This window comes from Artemia sp. Qi Xiang Cuo, chromosome 20 (assembly GCF_049724085.1).
Source record: "Artemia sp. Qi Xiang Cuo chromosome 20, ASM4972408v1, whole genome shotgun sequence".
Lineage (NCBI taxonomy): Eukaryota > Metazoa > Arthropoda > Branchiopoda > Anostraca > Artemiidae > Artemia > Artemia sp. Qi Xiang Cuo.
The window spans coordinates 30,901,016-30,918,747 of NC_142813.1; the positions used below are offsets into that span (position 1 = coordinate 30,901,016).

The 17,732-nt window shown below is 34.2% G+C and overlaps 2 protein-coding genes across 2 annotated transcripts in view; one reads left to right on the top strand and one right to left on the bottom strand.

Annotated features, from left to right (window-relative positions):
• The first annotated feature begins 14 nt into the window (after window positions 1-14).
• Window positions 15-10,489, top strand: LOC148940086 (chromatin-remodeling ATPase INO80-like). The gene is made up of 4 exons (XM_089106301.1): window positions 15-190; window positions 6,256-6,578; window positions 8,788-8,903; window positions 10,349-10,489. Exons 1-4 carry the CDS (start codon window positions 15-17, stop codon window positions 10,361-10,363), a joined length of 630 nt encoding a protein of 209 aa, XP_088962427.1. The 3' UTR covers window positions 10,364-10,489.
• Window positions 10,490-14,035: 3,546 nt separating this feature from the next.
• The window catches only part of LOC148940087 (ubiquitin carboxyl-terminal hydrolase 24-like), a 36,730-nt gene continuing 33,033 nt past the window's right edge, over window positions 14,036-17,732 (bottom strand). The window contains exon 4 of the mRNA XM_089106303.1: window positions 14,036-14,164. Within this exon, the coding sequence (XP_088962429.1) occupies window positions 14,158-14,164 (7 nt within the window). The 3' untranslated portion in view covers window positions 14,036-14,157. The remainder of the gene's footprint in view (window positions 14,165-17,732) is intronic.

A 17,732-nucleotide genomic window follows, 5' to 3' on the forward strand; every position in this document is an offset into this window, starting at 1 on the left:
TGGACCTTGAATTGATGGAAGCAAAACGACAACGAAGGAAATTAAATTTCCTCATAACACAGACTGAGCTCTATGGTCATTTTGTGTCTAGAAAGCTAGGAGGAGCAGATCCGAGTGAGGAGGGAAATATCCTTGGTCGACTTGAGGAAGAAAAGATTCCACGGATTCAGGAAATAGACTATTATGATAGGTATACTTTATTATTGTAAATTATTGTATTTAAACTAAGAGGTCATCGTTTCATTATATAAGCTTATTTTCAAAAGTCCCAAGGGATTTTTTATGTGTTCTAAATGTGTATTTATGAAAAAAAGAAAAACGATCAGTCAATGGTACATTGCACTTTAGCCTGTCATAATATGCAAGGACTTTTATAGAGAACTAAACAAGAAAAGGTCTGAGAAGGGAAAGTGAGTCCAGTATGGTAGGTCTGGCAGCACATCCAATTATGTTTTGACAGGTGATGACCATTCTTTTTTGAACAAAACGTTCAGATCAGACGACACTTTAAGTCTCCCAGCTTCTCCTATTGAGAGAGCCTCTTCTATTTTCAGCAGATTGCTTAAAAATGACAAAACCTTCTTGAGTAAAATAGACAATGTGTTACTGACCAGAGTTTGTGCTCAATATAAATAATTACGTCCCGTCCCTTAAAAATTAACAGAATTCGTCATGACATATCCGACCTGTATGTGTAAATACGTCCCTTAAAAATTAACAGAATTCGTCATGACATGTCCGACCTGTGTGTACATGTCCGAACTGTATAGTATGGTTGAGTTAGTTCTGGATAAGACATGTTCCAGTTTTCTAAGTTTATGGATCTCTCAGAAATGAATCTAAGGGGCCATTTGCATCCCTAGGAAGTATTTTTAAGCATATGTCATCACTCCTTCCAACTTATAACCTATAGTATCGTACAAAAAAAGGTGAGCTTCCTCTTACTAATTGTAAAGAAAAAAATCTTCTAAATAAAGCGAGCACAGTTGGAAAATTGACATTCTTTGGTATCTCGTAGGGAAGCTTCTCCCTGAACCTTCTAAAATTCAATCCCTTGCCTTGTTACAATCCATTTCAGTCCCTTGAAAGGAATATGTGTTTGCCTATTCTTTTTTCTTCTTCTTTTATTTACAGAACGTGGAATTGTTTTGTTTTCTTATTTTCTGCTCTTTAACTTTTTGCTTATCCCTTGTTCAGGGTTTAAAAAAAAAATTATGGAGTAATCAAGAATTGAGTATGTCAATGTGTGCTTTGTCGAATTGGTATCAGTTTTCGAAGACTAAGAAGATTTATTCCTATCTTTTAGCTGAAGCGTCCCTCCATCTCTTTATTTGTACCCTCACCCTCCAGGTGGGAAGTCAAGCGAACTCCTTCCTCATTTATGGTTCTAGGCGTTTACCCCCCCCCCCCCGAATTTTAGTACTTGTGTATTATGCGCCACTCACTCAAGTTTAGGCTGTGGAAAATTCGAGAACACACCCGTTTTTTCGTTACTTTAGAAATATATTTGGGCTATCGATTTGCATATTGGGGGTGGGGGGGGGGGTAGAGTATAGTGGGTCTGCATGCAAAATGTGTTTGGTACAATTATTCTGCATATTAGATAGATATATAGAGAAGGTATTTTAAAGCCAAATATACGGCCATGAACATAGTAAAATCAAACAGACTGTTTGTATAACGAACTGCGACCCGGCTCAATAGTAACCAAAACTCTAAAAAAACGGAATTTTGATACCAGTAGATACATCAAAAGAATCGGGTTTTTATGCTGATTTCAAATATTTAAATTTCATCAAATTTAGTCTTACCCATTAAAAGTTACGAGCCTGAAAAAATTTGCCTTATTTTCGAAAAAAGGGGGAAAATCCCTCTAAGAGTGATAGAATCTTAATGCAGATACAGATTTTTTATTTATGAAATATACATAATGCTACAAAATACACCTGTGCACATCCCTAGTGGCATAATTGAGCGCATTAAAAATTAAAACAAATTATTAAACACCGTTAGCAAATTAAATGAAAAAAAAAACAACAAGTCTCTTGGACAACTGCCCAAATACACACAAGGTAAATAAAACCAAAGTCAACCATCAGAGATAAACTTTCCCACCATTCTACGAAACTGCTGGTGATCACCGCACTCTCTAATATCTAGGGGAATAGAAATTCGCACCTTTGGACCGATATGCCTCAAACTAAATCCTGCTCTAGTTGTTCGCCTAAACTCCTGCAAGAAACTAAACCTGAGTGATGTCAAATCTGAATGAAGCTGCGAGTTAAGAGGGGAAATTCCATGGAAATCTGATGTTAACTGATCAAAAACGTAATTGTGACATATCTGGGATATTGCAATGAAATGAAGTTGATGTAAAGAAAAAATTCCAGCTGATCCAAAAAGATGAGTTACAGAAGACCTATTATCAATCTGAAAAAGTATCCCTATCGCTTTATTTTGTAAAATTTGAAGGGGTTTATAAACTGAAGGAAAATTTGAAGCCCACACCGAAACACAATATAGAAAAAAGAGTCGACTAGAGAAAAGTAAATTGATTTAAAGATATTAACCGGAAAAACATGTCGGAGACGGCACATAATCCCAGCATTCCTAGAAACTTTTAACGATAGAGTTTTAACTTGTCCATGGAACGACAAATTTTCATCTATAATTATCCCAAGATATCTAAACTGTTGTACCCGTTTCAGTTCAACATTACTTACATAAAGAGAAAAAACATCAGTATTGACTGAACCAACTCGTGAAAGTAGCATATACTGGCTTTTCCTTTCATTTAATAGAAGAAGGTTTCGACGATATCACTCTGAAGTAGTTGAAAGAGTACTTTGGATGTTCTGGAAAAGCTGTGTTAAATCTGAATGGGAAGACAAAATCAAAACATCATACGCAAACATAACAATTTTGCAGATTGGAAGAAACATCAAATTATCATATTCAGTGTATCAGAGAACCCTACTGTAGAGATTTCTAGCTCCTATCTGCAAAAATGTGGAATTTTGCATTATTTTTTTTTCCAGAAGAAAGATCACGGATGCGTGTTTATTTGGGTGTTTGTTGTTGTTTTTTTTTTCAGGGGTGATCGTATCGATCCAGTGGTCATAAAATATCGCGAGAGGGATCACTCAAAAGGAACTAAAAGTTCAAGTGCCTTTTTAAGTGACCAAAAAAATTGGATTGCAACTAGACCCCCTCCCACGCTCAGTTTTCCCAAAGTCACCGGATCAAAATTTAGAGATAGCCATTTTGTTCAGCATAGTCAAAAACCTAATAAATATGTCTTTGATGATGAAATAATCCCCCACAGTCTCCAGGGGAAGGACTGCAAGTTATGAACTTTGCCCATTGCTTACATATAGTATTTGTTGTTTGGAAGTATTCTGACATTTTCAAGTGGGATTTTTTTTTGGTGGAGAGGGGGATTAAAGGAGGGGGCTATGTTGGAGGATCTTTCCATGGAGGATATTGTCATGGGGAAGGGACATTTCTATGAGGGAGGTGCCGGATTTCTCAGCATTATTAAAAAAAAACGACCAGAAATTAAATAAAAAAACAAGTTTTTTTCAATTGAAAGTAAGGATCAACATTAAAACTCAAAATGAACAGAAATTATTTCGTATATTAGGGGTTCTCCCCCTGGTCAATACCTCGCTCTTTGCGCTAAAGTTTGTTTAGTACTTTCAAATAAGCTATCTATTCTAATTAAAGGGTCTTTGTGATTCAGAGCTCATTCTTAAACAATTAGAACAAAACTTTGAGGGGGAGAACCCCTAATTTACGTAATGAAAATATACGAATATAGAAGTTCGTTACGTAAGTTATTTCGTAAGTTACGTCAGATCAAAATTTCGAGAGACGTATTTAGCCAAAAAAAGTAAAATTAATATGAAGATTTCATTTTAATTATTCATGTACGGCGAGCCAAAATCAAAGCTGCATAAATTCAAAAACGTTCAGAAATTAAATAAAAAAACAAGTTTTTTTTTAACTAAAATAAGGAGGGACATTAAAACTTAAAACGAACAGCAATTATTCCGTATTTGAAAGGGGCTGTCCCCTACTCAACGCCTTGCTCTTTACGCTAAAGTTTTTTATTGTTAAAAAAATAGACTTGTGAGAAAGAGTCAAAATTTAGCGTAAAGAGCAAGGCGTTGAGGAGGGGACAGCCCCTTTCCTTGACGAAATAATTTCTGTTCGTTTTAAGTTTTAATGTCGCTCCTTACTTTCAGTTAAAAAAAGTTGTTTTTTTATTATTTAATAACATAAATGAAACGCACAAATAACATAAAATTTGATCATCTATAATAATAAAAAAATTAAATTAAACACTACATTACCTTATAATAGTACTTAATACTTGTAAAATCGGTCATTGAAAAAAAAAAAAACACTTAACACTTTAAAAAAACACTTATGAAACATTACATTTACTTTATACTGAGATTTTTTTTTCAAAGTTAACAAAATTTCCAGATAACTCGCTATTCTTTTGTAATTTTTTAGTGGCCATACCTAGAAGGAATTGTTTTCTGACTTCAAACTGTCCAAATACTTTACCCCCCCCTCCCCCTATGTGCAAATATATAGCCCCAATTATATATTTCCCATCTATTCTGTCACTTGTCTTTGTCTTGTCTCATGCTAAGATGAAAGAAACTAACGAAGAAACCGGTTTATGAGTTTTACACAGCGTAAACTTGAGGGAGTGGCGCATAATACACAAGTACCAAAGTTCCTTCCCCCGACGGAAAAAAAACTCAAATAAAATTCGAAAATTTGTAAAGGCTTAATTTGCACGGGGGGGGGGGGGTAAACGCCGGCCCCCCTCATTTATACCTTTCCCCTCAAGTTCTGCAAACATCAGCTTTCCCCTCGCAAAAACGAGTTCTATCTTATCATATAAACCTCTTCATCTTTCTCCTCACTCAAAAAATCACCTGCACTTACCAAATTGCCTCGTTTTTTCACCCCAGTTCGACTTCTGCCTAACATATCCTTTAAAAATGCCATCTTTTTCTTAAAACTTTTTATACATTGTGATACAGAGTAAAAATCAGGTATTTACTGCTTTTGAGAGTTGTTCTCAAAACAAAATTCCTTTTATCGAAAAACAATATTTGCGTGTTTTTTTTCAGTATCGCTGGAGTCTATGACCTCCTTTGGAAAAATCAAGACCCTTAAAATTTGCACAATATTGTAGTATTTTGAATAAAACCAACATAGCTTTTGACATAACCTTTTTTTCGTTTTTCTTTTTGATGGGTTTGGTTATTTGACTCCTTTGTTCTGTTAGAAACAGTCAAATTTCTTTCGCTGACAACTATTCTCTGTCGCGTAAATAGTATTTGGCTTGAATGAGAGAGAGAGAGAGGGGGGGGGGGGTCTGCAAGAGCTAGGGAACTATAGGATTAGCTTGGGTTTATAGATTGAATAGAACAAAGACATTCATTTATAAGTTTAAACTTCTTTCTGGAACATGAACTTGCCAAAGTGTTTAAAACTTGTTTTTGTTGTATATATGTAGGAAACATTCTCTTTATACCTCTATGGAAAGAAAAGGTGCGCGTCTTACACCTTTATCAACGTGATACTAAATATATACCATTATTCGACTTGGTTGTTATTCGAAGTCACTCAAGTCAGAAAATCACAACAAAGGTTGTTCTAGGCTTTATGGGTTTTGAATCCAACCTCTGATATCCAGTCTTAAGTAATAGGGAGACAGATCTATACATTATTGTCATTTGTATCATTCATTTATTGTTTTTTTTTTGGGGGGGGGGGATTTGTTAAAACAGTGCCATATGAAGCTAAGAGGGGAAAGGAAATAACATTGAAAAATAAAATAGAAAACGGGGGTGAGAAAACGAGGATTTTTTAAGTCCGGTTGTCAGATTTTGTTTTGCCACTGGCTGACAAAATCCTCGTTTTGTCACCCTTTTTTTATTTTATTTTTGAATTATTATTTCCTTTCATTTCTTAGCTTCATATGTCATGTATAGCCAGTGTGGTCTTAGAATGTATTTACGTTAAAACAGTGAAATTTGAGTTGCCTGAAGGAGTGTGGGGGGGGGGCGGTGTATTGCCAGTCTGACGTTGTGTGTTGCTCATAATAGTTGTGAATTTTAGCTCGCCATTATTTTTCCTTGCGAGCGTTTTTGTTTTTCTCTTTTTCTAGCAAAGTTTCTTATGCCTATTCATGGATTATTTTCCGTAATTTTTTCTTCTTTTTTTCAGCGATGCAATGAAACAGGAAGCGTTACGTACGGTCAGTTCAGCGTTTCGATCTCAGCAGCTAAAGACCCGGAAATTCGACACCGAAGTTTCTGCAGAGGTTCCCGAATACGCGACGAATCTTAGTGAATTCATCACTCAAAAGGACACTGAATATCCTCAGCCATTAAATTTCAAAGGCACTTTGAAGCATTATCAGTTGAAAGGCATGAATTGGATAGCAGATATTTATAATCAGGGAATCAATGGGATATTAGCTGATGAAATGGGACTTGGGAAAACGGTACAGAGCATTGCATTCTTGGCTCATGTAGCTGAAAGATTTGGTAATATACTATGAATTCTCTTCAGTTGTATGTTTTTATGCTAAATGTTTAAAAAGAACAAGGGATTTACAACACTGTTGATCAAACAGACTTTTTTTTATATAAGATAACACTGTTTACACACTTATGCTTCTGTATATTACTTGGTCTTATCAGGTTGTATTGGAGATGCCAGATTCTTCAATTTACTAGTTACATAGTCATTCCTCCCTTAAAAATGGAAATGGGATTCCTCCTTTTACTATTTTATTGTCTCAAGTTTTTAATAGAGTATTGGCTCGTTCGGGGTTTTTACTTAGTTTTTTTTTTCAATTTTCCTCGATATTTGCGTTTATTAATCAGGACTGTATTGATATTGTGTTGTTTTTTTCTAATTCTTTTTTTTATTGGACTAGTGTATAAGCTTATGCCGTCGTTCAAGCTCATGGTTATTGGAGTATCAGCAAAATAAGCAATTCTTTCCTCTTTGGAATTTTTCTAAATTATACAGTTTTATTTTATGAAAATTCTCTTCTTATTTCTATATAAAAAAAGAAATTCATCTTCGTTTTTAGAACCCTAAATGTGCGACACATTTTGACAGAGCCATAACTCACATGGACGCCAAATATTTTCTATAAGCTCTTTCAAACACTATCAATTTGCAAGGGAATGTTTTTGTTTGCAATTATCTATAATTAGCAAATCTCTGAGATAGCCAACCGACAATGTTCTGAAGAACGTTGGCGCATCTGTCTCATTGATTTTGAATTTATTATGTACTCCATTCGTTGACCTAAAGCCTCAGGGATTCTAACAGGTACTTAAAAAAAGAAATAACGTCTTATGACCGAGTTTATTGCAATGGTATTAAATAATTGACCCTTTTAAGAATTTACTTCAAATCCTAGAATCTATTAAAGCTCACGCTACCATCTTTCAGACCTTTTTCGTTTCAGCTTGTCAGGAGAATTTAGTCTGAAATTTTTCTATCTGTCAGTTCTTCTCGAAGTTTTTAATTATTTAGTCTCTTTTAGCCTGATTTTTTAGTGAGAATCATTTTTACCCCTGAAAGTTCTACCCATAATTATTACTTCTTTCGAATCGAATGAAAAAGTCAAGTTTCAAGTTCTGTGGATTACCATTTTGTATATAAATATTTTTCATTTGTACAGGAATATCTCTCCAATCATCCTTCCACATTGCCTTTGGGTGGGTCTTGAGTGTGCTTTTGAAAACGGCAGTTTACATTTTGGGATACAGAGAGTTATGCCCGTGCCACATTACAGTCAGACTTGTCGATAAAATCAAAATTACGCACGACTATAGCGTCAATTACGTTCGCCGTTCGTAATTTCTCGAGTTGAACATTGTTCAACTTTCAAACATAAATTTCTTGACTGACCAATCAGAGTCAAGGTTTAAGGCATAATTTTTAAAACTAGAAACGGTGGAAACTTAGAACAGCAGTTTTTCTATCCGGGAGAGGAATCTGACAAAAGTTGAGAAGATTTAGTATTAGTAGAGAACAGTTGGACACAAATTATTGTTGGTGCAAACTCTTTAAAATAATTTCTTGCAGTTTTAATGTTTTGCTTTTTAAATACAAGTGTGACGCTAAAATCAAGAAAATTACCTTGCCATTCATGCTATTTGGCTTTTTTTATTGATAGACGTGACTATGATGTGGCACGGGCATTATACTACTCGCCTATATAACAAAAATTAAGGAGAAAGGGAATGTGAAACTTGTGTTTGCTGTTAAAAGAGAATATTTTGATGTGGATTAGTTTTTGGATGCAGCCCCTTTGATAGATTTTCTTGCAATAAGTCAAATTCTTAGGTATATACAGATGCGTTAAAAAGTCGTCAAAGTCGATGCCCGCTAATGCGCATGATGCCCTCTGCAAAACACACTGAAAATCGAATTTGGAGATAATTTAACATATAGTGGCTTCATTTGTCGCTCCCTTGAAGGTATTTTTTGGCTCCAGAAAATATGCATCAAGAAACAATTTCTGTCTTAAACGCGTTTGTTCATAATGAGGTTTTTTTTTCTTAAATCACGAAATGCTGTTTCGTTTTCCAAATTCAAGAAGTAGGGTGTTCCTGTGCAAAACTAGATAGCTTTGTGAAATCTTAATGTTTTATTTTCCTGTTTTAGAAATTGCTCTAATTTGCATGTCTAAATTAGGGGTCTATCCATTTTGAGGCAATTCTTTTCTTTTAGGCATATGGGGACCATTCCTGATCATTTCACCAACTTCAACTTTGCATAACTGGCAACAAGAATTTTCACGATTTGTTCCAGATTTTAAAGTCATTCCCTATTGGGGTAGTCCACAGGTGAATAGACCCTTAGTTTTTTTCCTTGTGCATTTATGTTTCTGTTTTAACCCAATTTATGCGCGTTTTTAGCCGGAGATTGACATATATAACTTTTTGGTTTTTGCCAATTAGGAGTGTATCTCCTGTTTTATTAAAAGTCATGATTGATTAAAAATGATTATGACTCATTAATTTTGGCGAATTGCAACCTACGTTGCTATAGGGAATTACAGAGAATTGTGATCTAGATGTAAGCTTTGGCATTGCTGGCTAGATTAGAATGTTTCATAATGTACTTGGAAGTATTTGTTAGTAGCAGTTACTCTTTGGTAATGTGAACAAATAACAACTTGCCTGAAGAATTTAGCGCGCCGGATTTTTTTTAGGTATTATTTTTTTTTTGTGAAAAGAGGACGAGAAGTTTGTTATACATAATTTTGATTATCTTTAAAGAATAAAATATCAGAATATTAGGTCAATCTTGTTTTAATTGCTTCATTATGAGTAAAATTACGGGTGTTACCCATAATTGCCAGAGATTGTAACATAATTTGAAATTAAAGACCTGTTAAGCAAATATAATTTTTTTTTTTGGTATATAGTGGTTGTCATGTGAATTCCGAATTTATTATGAATTACGGAAAGACAATATTACGTTTCTTGCATGCACGCCACGCATGCAACATTTGGTGAAATTTAGCCTTTCATGTGGAGTTTTTCAAGCTAGATCGAATGGCGGTGGCCTAAAAATTCCAGAGATCTAGCTATATTATATTGCCAAAAGAAATAACCTGAATCTGTCTAAAAATACTTGTATAATAATAATGATGGTTCATTTATAACCCACTTTTAAACTAAACAAGGGAATTAATTTACACTAAAAAGAAAGGATAAGCAAATGCATAGACAAATAGACAACTTAAACCTTTATCTCAGACAAAAACACAAGGTCAATATTATGGTTAAATGTAGCGTGATAACTCCTTGCTAATCGTCTACTTTTTCTATTAGGTTTTAACTTAATTATAAAAGAAATTATAGGTTTTTTGTGTTTTATTGTATTCATGAGCACAAGAAAAGTGTTTAATAATTGTTTTCCCCTCTCATGAATAGTATAGGGTTTTTGAATACAAGGTGTTTACGCAAGGACCACGATATCATAGGCAGCGCAGTAGCGCTGCCTAATTAAAGAACGATATTGACACAATGTATTATTTATTTATTTTTTTTTTTTTTTTGAACCAGGGCAGTTCCTATCGAAAGAGTTGTCGTAGAAACTTTGAAAAGTTTTAGTCTTGTTTCTGATGAAAATCCTCCGCATCTATGAGGGAGGGGTTTATTTAAGTAATTAAACTCTTTATCATTTATTATGTACACACGTTACTGTCCCAGAAAAATCAGTTTTCAAGAGGCTATATAAACATGCTGTTGGCTTCTTGCGTCACATATTAGTATTTTTCTAGGGCAACTTATGGTAGATACGAACCTGGATTAGAACCGCTTCCTGAGTCTTATAGAATGAACGAGCCCTCTTTCTCTCAACCTTCGCGTCCGAAAGGCCGGATCCCTATTTCCAAGGCAACTTCTACATCATTGGCATGGGCGAAAGGTAATGGTTTTGTTTTAACTATTAATACTGGCTGACTGGAGTAGTCGGATGTGTTTTTGGCAAAATATGGATTTCTAGATGTCGCAACGTTTTTCTTCTTTTTTTTTTGCTTTTATTCTTTTTAACATGTTTTTCTTTTATCAGCGGCTTTGATTTTTGAAAGTGGTTATGCTCGGATAATTACGAATAGGATTTAAGTCCTAATGTAACCAACTTGTGTCATAGCACTGACTCCCTAGAACTTATGACTCCTAATTTGTGACATTGTTGACTTAAAATTTTTTGTTTTAATTTTTATACCAACAATAATGAAATTAAACTTTTGTCCTTTCAAACCATAAATTTTTTATAAGCCATTTGATATGTACTATGTACAACTGCAAATGTACTTTAAGTATGTTTGAAGGTCCTCCATGTCCCAAACAAACAAAAAAACTTCGATTTTTTTTTTTAGATAATTTGTATGTGAATACCAAAACAAGTAATCGTGTTCATGTTTTTATTGTTAGCGTTTCTATTCAGCAGACTTGATGTAACTAGACCCCAGAGGTGCTTAGCCGTGTCAACTGTTAGCCCTAATTGGGCTATCTTTCCAGTGGTAAAGCCAGCCAACAGCAGATTTAAAAATTTTCACGGTCGGGGGAGGGGAAGCTGTAGAATGTTGATTACGTTTTATTTTGTTCAAGAGATTCGTAAAAATACAAAACAAAACTTTAGAAAAGTAAACTGCTGTCAGGGGGAGGGGATAAGGCAGAAAATAAAAATCTGCTACTAAAGCCACCGACGTTAGCTCTGGCTAGATATTTTTATGTAAGCTGTTCCTAGATTTTTAGTTTTTTAGCTCTTTTTTGCTGTCAATGTTGTTTTTTAATTTTTGTGAAGCCCGAAACCAAATACTCAAAACCCGAATTAACCAATGCTTAGAGCCGAGGTAACAATATGCCTGGTAAAGTATTAGGCCTCCAGAATCTGCTCATGCATAGATGCAGAAAAGGGATTAAACCTTAAGAACAGGGTCACATTTAAAGGAAATTCTAGGAAATTACGAAAACTACTTTAAAACAATCATAAAGACTTACTTATCTCATTCCTAAAGGCGCATTGTTTCACCCCTCTGAGAGACACAGCCTATCTGATCCATTATGGTTTAGAGCCATAATCTGAAGTAGCTGTAACTGTTATAAACTACCTTATGGTTTAGGGTCATAACCTGATGTAACTGTTACTATTGAAGTAGCTATAACTATTGTAAACTAGCTTATGGTTTAGGGCCATAATCTGATGTAGCTGTAACTGGTATAAACTAGATTATGGTTTTGGGCCATCCATTATGGTTTAGGGCTATAATCTGATGTAGCAGTAACTACTGTAAACTAGCTTATGGTTTATGTCCAGCCATTATGGTTTAGAGCCATAATCTGAAGTAGCTGTAACTATTGTAAACTAGCTTATGGTTTAGGACCATAATCTGATGTAGCTGTAACTATTGAAGTAGCTATAACTATTGTAAACTAGCTTATGGTTTAGGGCCATAATCTGATGTAGCTGTAACTGGTATAAACTAGATTATGGTTTTGGGCCATCCATTATGGTTTAAAGCTATAATCTGATGTAGCTGTAACTATTGTAAACTAGCTTATGGTTTATGTCCAGCCATTATGGTTTAGAGCCATAATCTGAAGTAGCTGTAACTATTGTAAACTAGCTTATGGTTTAGGGCCATAACCTGATGTAACTGTTACTATTGAAGTAGCTATAACTATTGTAAACTAGCTTACGGTTTAGGGCCATAATCTGATGTAGCTGTAACTAGTATAAACTAGCTTATGGTTTTGGGCCATCCGTTATGGTTTAGGGCTATAATCTGATGTAGCAGTAACTATTGTAAACTAGCTTATGGTTTATGTCCAGCCATTATGGTTTAGAGCCATAATCTGAAGTAGCTGTAACTATTGTAAACTAGCTTATGGTTTAGGGCCATAACCTGATGTAACTGTTACTATTGAAGTAGCTATAACTATTGTAAACTAGCTTATGGTTTAGGGCCATAATCTGAAGTATTTGTAGCTGTTGTAAACTAGCTTATGGTTTAGGGCCATCCATTATGGTTTAGGGCCATAATCTCAAGTGGCTGTAACTGTTGTAAACTAGCTTATGGTTTAGGGTCATCCATTATGGTTTAAATGGCCTTAATCTGGCGTAGCTGTAACTATTGTAAACTAGCTTTTGAAAAAAAATAAACAAAAAAAAGCATAATAGCTGACGAAGTCAATAAATTTGAATCCGTCACTTTCAACTATATTTGTATAAGATAGGGAAAAAACTTTAACACCAATTAGCTGTTAAGGTCCGACCCTTTTTTGTGTGTAATGGTTGCGTGATATTTCTATAATTGTTATAAAGTCTTTTCATAATTATCTTGTTTCATTGTTGTTTCTGCGCTCAGTGTTGCTTGACAGATTCATTCATTCTTTAAATACCTTATATCTTCTTAAAATATCAAAGACATCAAAAAATACAAACATTTTTTGATTCTCAAAAACGAAGCTTCAAAGGAAAGCTACATTTTCTTCAGCTGTTTGGTTAAATATGTTTTAACTATTTCTTACCTAATTAGCATCAAAAACCCAAAGTCTCCTTATTTCTTACCTAGTTAGCACCATAAACTGCATAATTGTACGTGGAGGTCCTTCTTATAAAATGTTTAATTCATCCTTTATCTTAAGAAGATACAGTTTTCCTTTGTAAGTGAATTTTTTTTTCTGGGAATGACCACATTACGAATGTTTGAATTTTCACGAACGAAAAGTGCTGTCACACTTAATAACTAATTTTTGCTTATTTATTTTTACGGTTCAGTCTTGCAACACGGGCGAGAATGTGATGCTGCTTAAAAACTTTTGTATTTTTTTCTTCTTTGTATTTTTTCAAATTTTTTCTGTAATTTTTCTTATTGATCGCACCTCGCTGTTTCGTTATTTTCTTTATTAGTGGGAAGTGTATGATTATATTATACATTACATTTCTTTTGTTGAAGAAATTTCTTTTAAAATATTATACTGAGCAAAAATAGTACTGTCTTCTAGAGTGGCGCCACTTTAAAACCTTTATTCAAGAGCAGTTGGTGGCCTTCAACCTTATTAAAAAGGAGAACTTTGGTAATCTCCTTAAGGTGTCTTTCCATTGTCCCAAAACTTGTGTTGTCCCTAGTGAAATATAGTTTGTCTAGATTCCTATAGAGTGTTTCTTTTGTCTATGACAAACATCCTTTCATCTATGTGGTTTACTAGTTGGGGACAGAGCAGACCCTTAATATATCGCCATAGTAAGCTGCTATATTTTATAACCTCAAAAAGGTTCTATACAGCATACCACTAAAGTACCGCATTTTTGTCATTGTTGTCAAGTTCAACCGTGACAACAACAAAAAAATGAATTAGCTACAAAATTAATTACCATAAACTTTGAGGTCCTTTTCATCAAATATTGAATTCTTGATTTTTTCTAATTTTTAGAAATATATTGGTTATTTTAGTTTCGACAACAAATTCAATCAATCAGACTTCATTTCACTGTCCTTGGTGGTTTAGGGAAAAACGTGGCAATATTCTCCTCCTTCTGCCTGTCTCCATTTCTCCTCTGCTCTCCTTTAGCTCTTAGATCCTAATACCTGAAAAATAGATTCTTTTTTCTTTAGGCTGGGATTTACCTGAGTATATAAATGGTGAAACAGGAATGCTATTGGACAAGAGAATCTCCAAGTTATCAAAAGCCTATCTGTTTGGAAGGTTCAAATCTATTGCAATGAAATTGAGCGACAATGTTTCAAAAAAAGTGCAAGACGCTGATTATTATTGTGACGCTAAGCATCTCTCAGTAGATTATCAGGTAACGCTTTCTCTTTGCTTATCTCTTTCTTTGTTTCCTTCAATGCTGTCTAATTTTTTTTTAGATATTTCTAACATTTTTTGTTTCTCTGGTCTCTTCCTTTTTGTTTATTTTCTTCATTTCATTAATACTACCAAAAATTTTTAAATGTTAAGTCCCCCCCCCCTTTTTTAATACTAGCTAGTTTAGTGAAATATTTTCACCTATTTTTCATTATTTACGCAATCAGAACTGTGTATAAGGGTTTTTCAATCGTTAGTTTTCTTTATAACAATGGATTCTTTCTCTTCTTCTATGAATACTGTTTGTTCTTTCTCCCTGTATAATTTATTATTGCTGGAAAGAACTTTCGGTAAAGATATTTTATTCCTCATCTAAAATGTTGCCGTTTGAAATTCATAGATTCCCTTTCAGCATGCATTTTTTATTTGAAAACTACCTGTTATTAATCTAAAAATCGGGATTTTGAAACTTTAATAATGCAGATACACCGGGTGTACTAAATATTTTTTTTTTGCCTTTATATTTACATATCTTTGTGAAGAAGACCCTTCACTTTCATTACATTAAAAATGCGAAGGTGTTATCATGGTATGTATTATATAAATACCGATACACGTCATCTGCAGCATGTTTTCTCTTAAAGTTAACAATATGTTTATTTTGTGCACTTTTTAGTTTAAGCTGTATTTAATTTTGTTCTTTATCCTCCCTGTCTTAGGAAAGAATTTTGGGTGGAAGTTGAGGTTTTTTTTTTTTTTTTTTTTTTTTTTTTTTTTTTTTTTTTTTTTTTTTTTTGTAAAAGAAAGTGATTATAGGGATACATAAGGAAAATTAGGGATATGATTGTTGTTATATATATATATATATATATATATATATATATATATATATATATATAAGCCTGCTCCTTTTTGCCTTTGAGCTCGTAACAGATCTCTCAGATATCGTCTCCTTCTTGATAGTCCTGAAAATGATCCCTTAAAGACTTTTGGTTGCAGCACGTGTACGTTAAGTACCGTTGATTGCATTAGCACCTAAGTGTGTTTCGTGAAAACCCATATCTCTTGTTATGCACGTAAATTACCATTAAGTTGAATTGTTTCGTTTTTGTTTTTTTTTGTTTTTTTTTTCGTGTATTGATAAAAAATGGAACGCCGATTATTGGTCTTGCCAGAAGCCTTAGTTGGCTCCATTTTGCCTTCGAGATCATAACAGATCTCTTATAATATAAGACATTATATGTATATATTTATATTTATTATAGACGTAATATAACCTATTATGTGACCTTCTTCGTGATGGTCCTGGAAATAATTTCTTAAATGACCTTCTTTTGCTAACTTCCCTAAGAACAGCTTTCGAAAACGTTTTTCTCGCTACGAACGCAGTGTTGTTATAGTAGCAGCTAATTACGTGTCGTGAAAGCCCATTCGCTTATTATATACGTAAAGTACAGTTATAGTAGTAATTAAGAACGTGTCGTAAAAGCCCATTCTCTCGTTATTACGTTAGTTTGGTCACAAATGCACCATTTTTAGGCCCAAAGATGTGGATTCCCCTACATGATGCTTGAACCTGTAATAAGTTGTGGTCTGTTTGATTAGCGTAAAGCCTGCAGATCATTATAAATAAGAATTTTCTTAAGGCAAAAGGCAGAGGGGGGGGGACTCTATAGGGAAAATCTTGAAGTCGCTCTTGTACCTGATTTTTAATTCCTTCATTGGAAGGAATTAGATAAAAATATTTCCTGCAAAGAGTATGGGTAATGTATATGAGTAGAAACTGGTGCTAGTGTCGTCTAAAAAAGCAATGCCATCTACCGGCTGGCGACACTTGGCCTTTTTTCAAGCCTTGTGATCGTTTTTCTCTCTGAAACTGAGATCGTGATCGGTGTTGATAGTTTTTTTCTTGGCAATAACAGTGCCAGTTCTCACTCTGAAGATTTACCCAAACTCTGGTTTCCTGCGTAGAGCCTGGGCAGTTAGTGGTACAATAGCAGTTAAGCCCGTTAAGCATCAGTAAGTCTGTGTTGTAAAAATTGCTTTCGTTGATATTTTGTATTAGTCAATTTCATGAGTGTTGACGTATCATTAGTGTTTGCGAAAGATTAGCTGAAAAGGTATATTAATAACTTCTTTATCATTAGTCCCGAAATTCAAATTCGAAAAAAAAGAAGAAATATTTATCGGAAAATAAGACTGTTATGTATTTATTTTATTACATTAACTTATGTCTCGATAGATTCAAGGTGAAAAGGGAGGAGTTCATTTGCTTTTTCATTAACGTTTTTAGTCAGGTGAAACTTGGTAGAGGCCTTTATGAAACGACCCAAATTATAATTTGAGTGAATAGTTCTGGTTTTTCATAATTAATTGTAATTAACTATTTAAACCTATTTAAACCTGTTATTAACTATTGAAACTATTACCTGTTTTATACCTGTTTTAACTATTTAAACCTGTAATTAACTATTTATACATCCATGATACGATAAGAGGAGTTTGAAAAAAGGAAAATTAAATTAAAACTTTTAATTGGGTACACGCACGTGTCAACACAAGTGTGTACAAATGAACTTCATTCCTCGAGACATCTCACATCAGCGAAAAAATATTAAGGGCATACGATACCTTAAAATCATTTTGGAGACTCAGCCGTCTTAAAGGCAAGGGGTCCCTTAGCGAATCCTCCCTGGGGACTGGCTATCATTGAGAGCTTTCGAGAATTTTTGGGCTGATTGACTAAATTTTAGTGAAATTTGACCCGATTGGCTCAAAGGCTCTGGTAGTATAGAACTAGTGTCATAGAACACTATGATCACTACTACTCGATTGGCTCAAAGACTCTTGTAGTATCAGACTAGTGATCATAGAACACTATGATCACTACTTCTCGATTGGCTCAAAGGCTTTTGGAGTATCAGACTAGTGATCATAGAACGCTATGATCACTACTGCTCGATTGGCTCAAAGGCTCTTGTAGTATCAGACTAGTGATTATAGAACACTATGATCACTACTACTCGATTGTCTCAAAGGCTCTTGTAGTATCAGACTAGTGATCATAGAACACTATAATCACTACTACTTGATTGGCTCAAAGCTTTTTGTAGTATTAGACTAGTGATCATAGAACACTGATCACTACTATTCGATTGGCTCAAAGGCTCTTGTAGTATCAGAATAGTGATCATAGAACACTATGATCACTAAACTCGATTCGCTCAAAAGCCCTTATAGTACCAGACTAGTGATAATAGACCACTATGATCACTACTACTCGATTGGCTCAAAGGCTCTTGTAGTATCAGAATAGTGATCATAGAACACTATGATCACTAAACTCGA

What these genes read in the sequence shown, in the direction of transcription:
- LOC148940086 (XM_089106301.1), top strand. Translation starts at nt 15, where the DNA reads ATGGAAGCAAAACGACAACGAAGGAAATTAAATTTCCTCATAACACAG. An exon ending in GAAATAGACTATTATGATAG is followed by an intron (nt 191 to 6,255) that starts GTATACTTTATT and finishes TCTTTTTTTCAG; the next exon opens with CGATGCAATGAAACAGGAAG. An exon ending in TCATGTAGCTGAAAGATTTG is followed by an intron (nt 6,579 to 8,787) that starts GTAATATACTAT and finishes CTTTTCTTTTAG; the next exon opens with GCATATGGGGACCATTCCTG.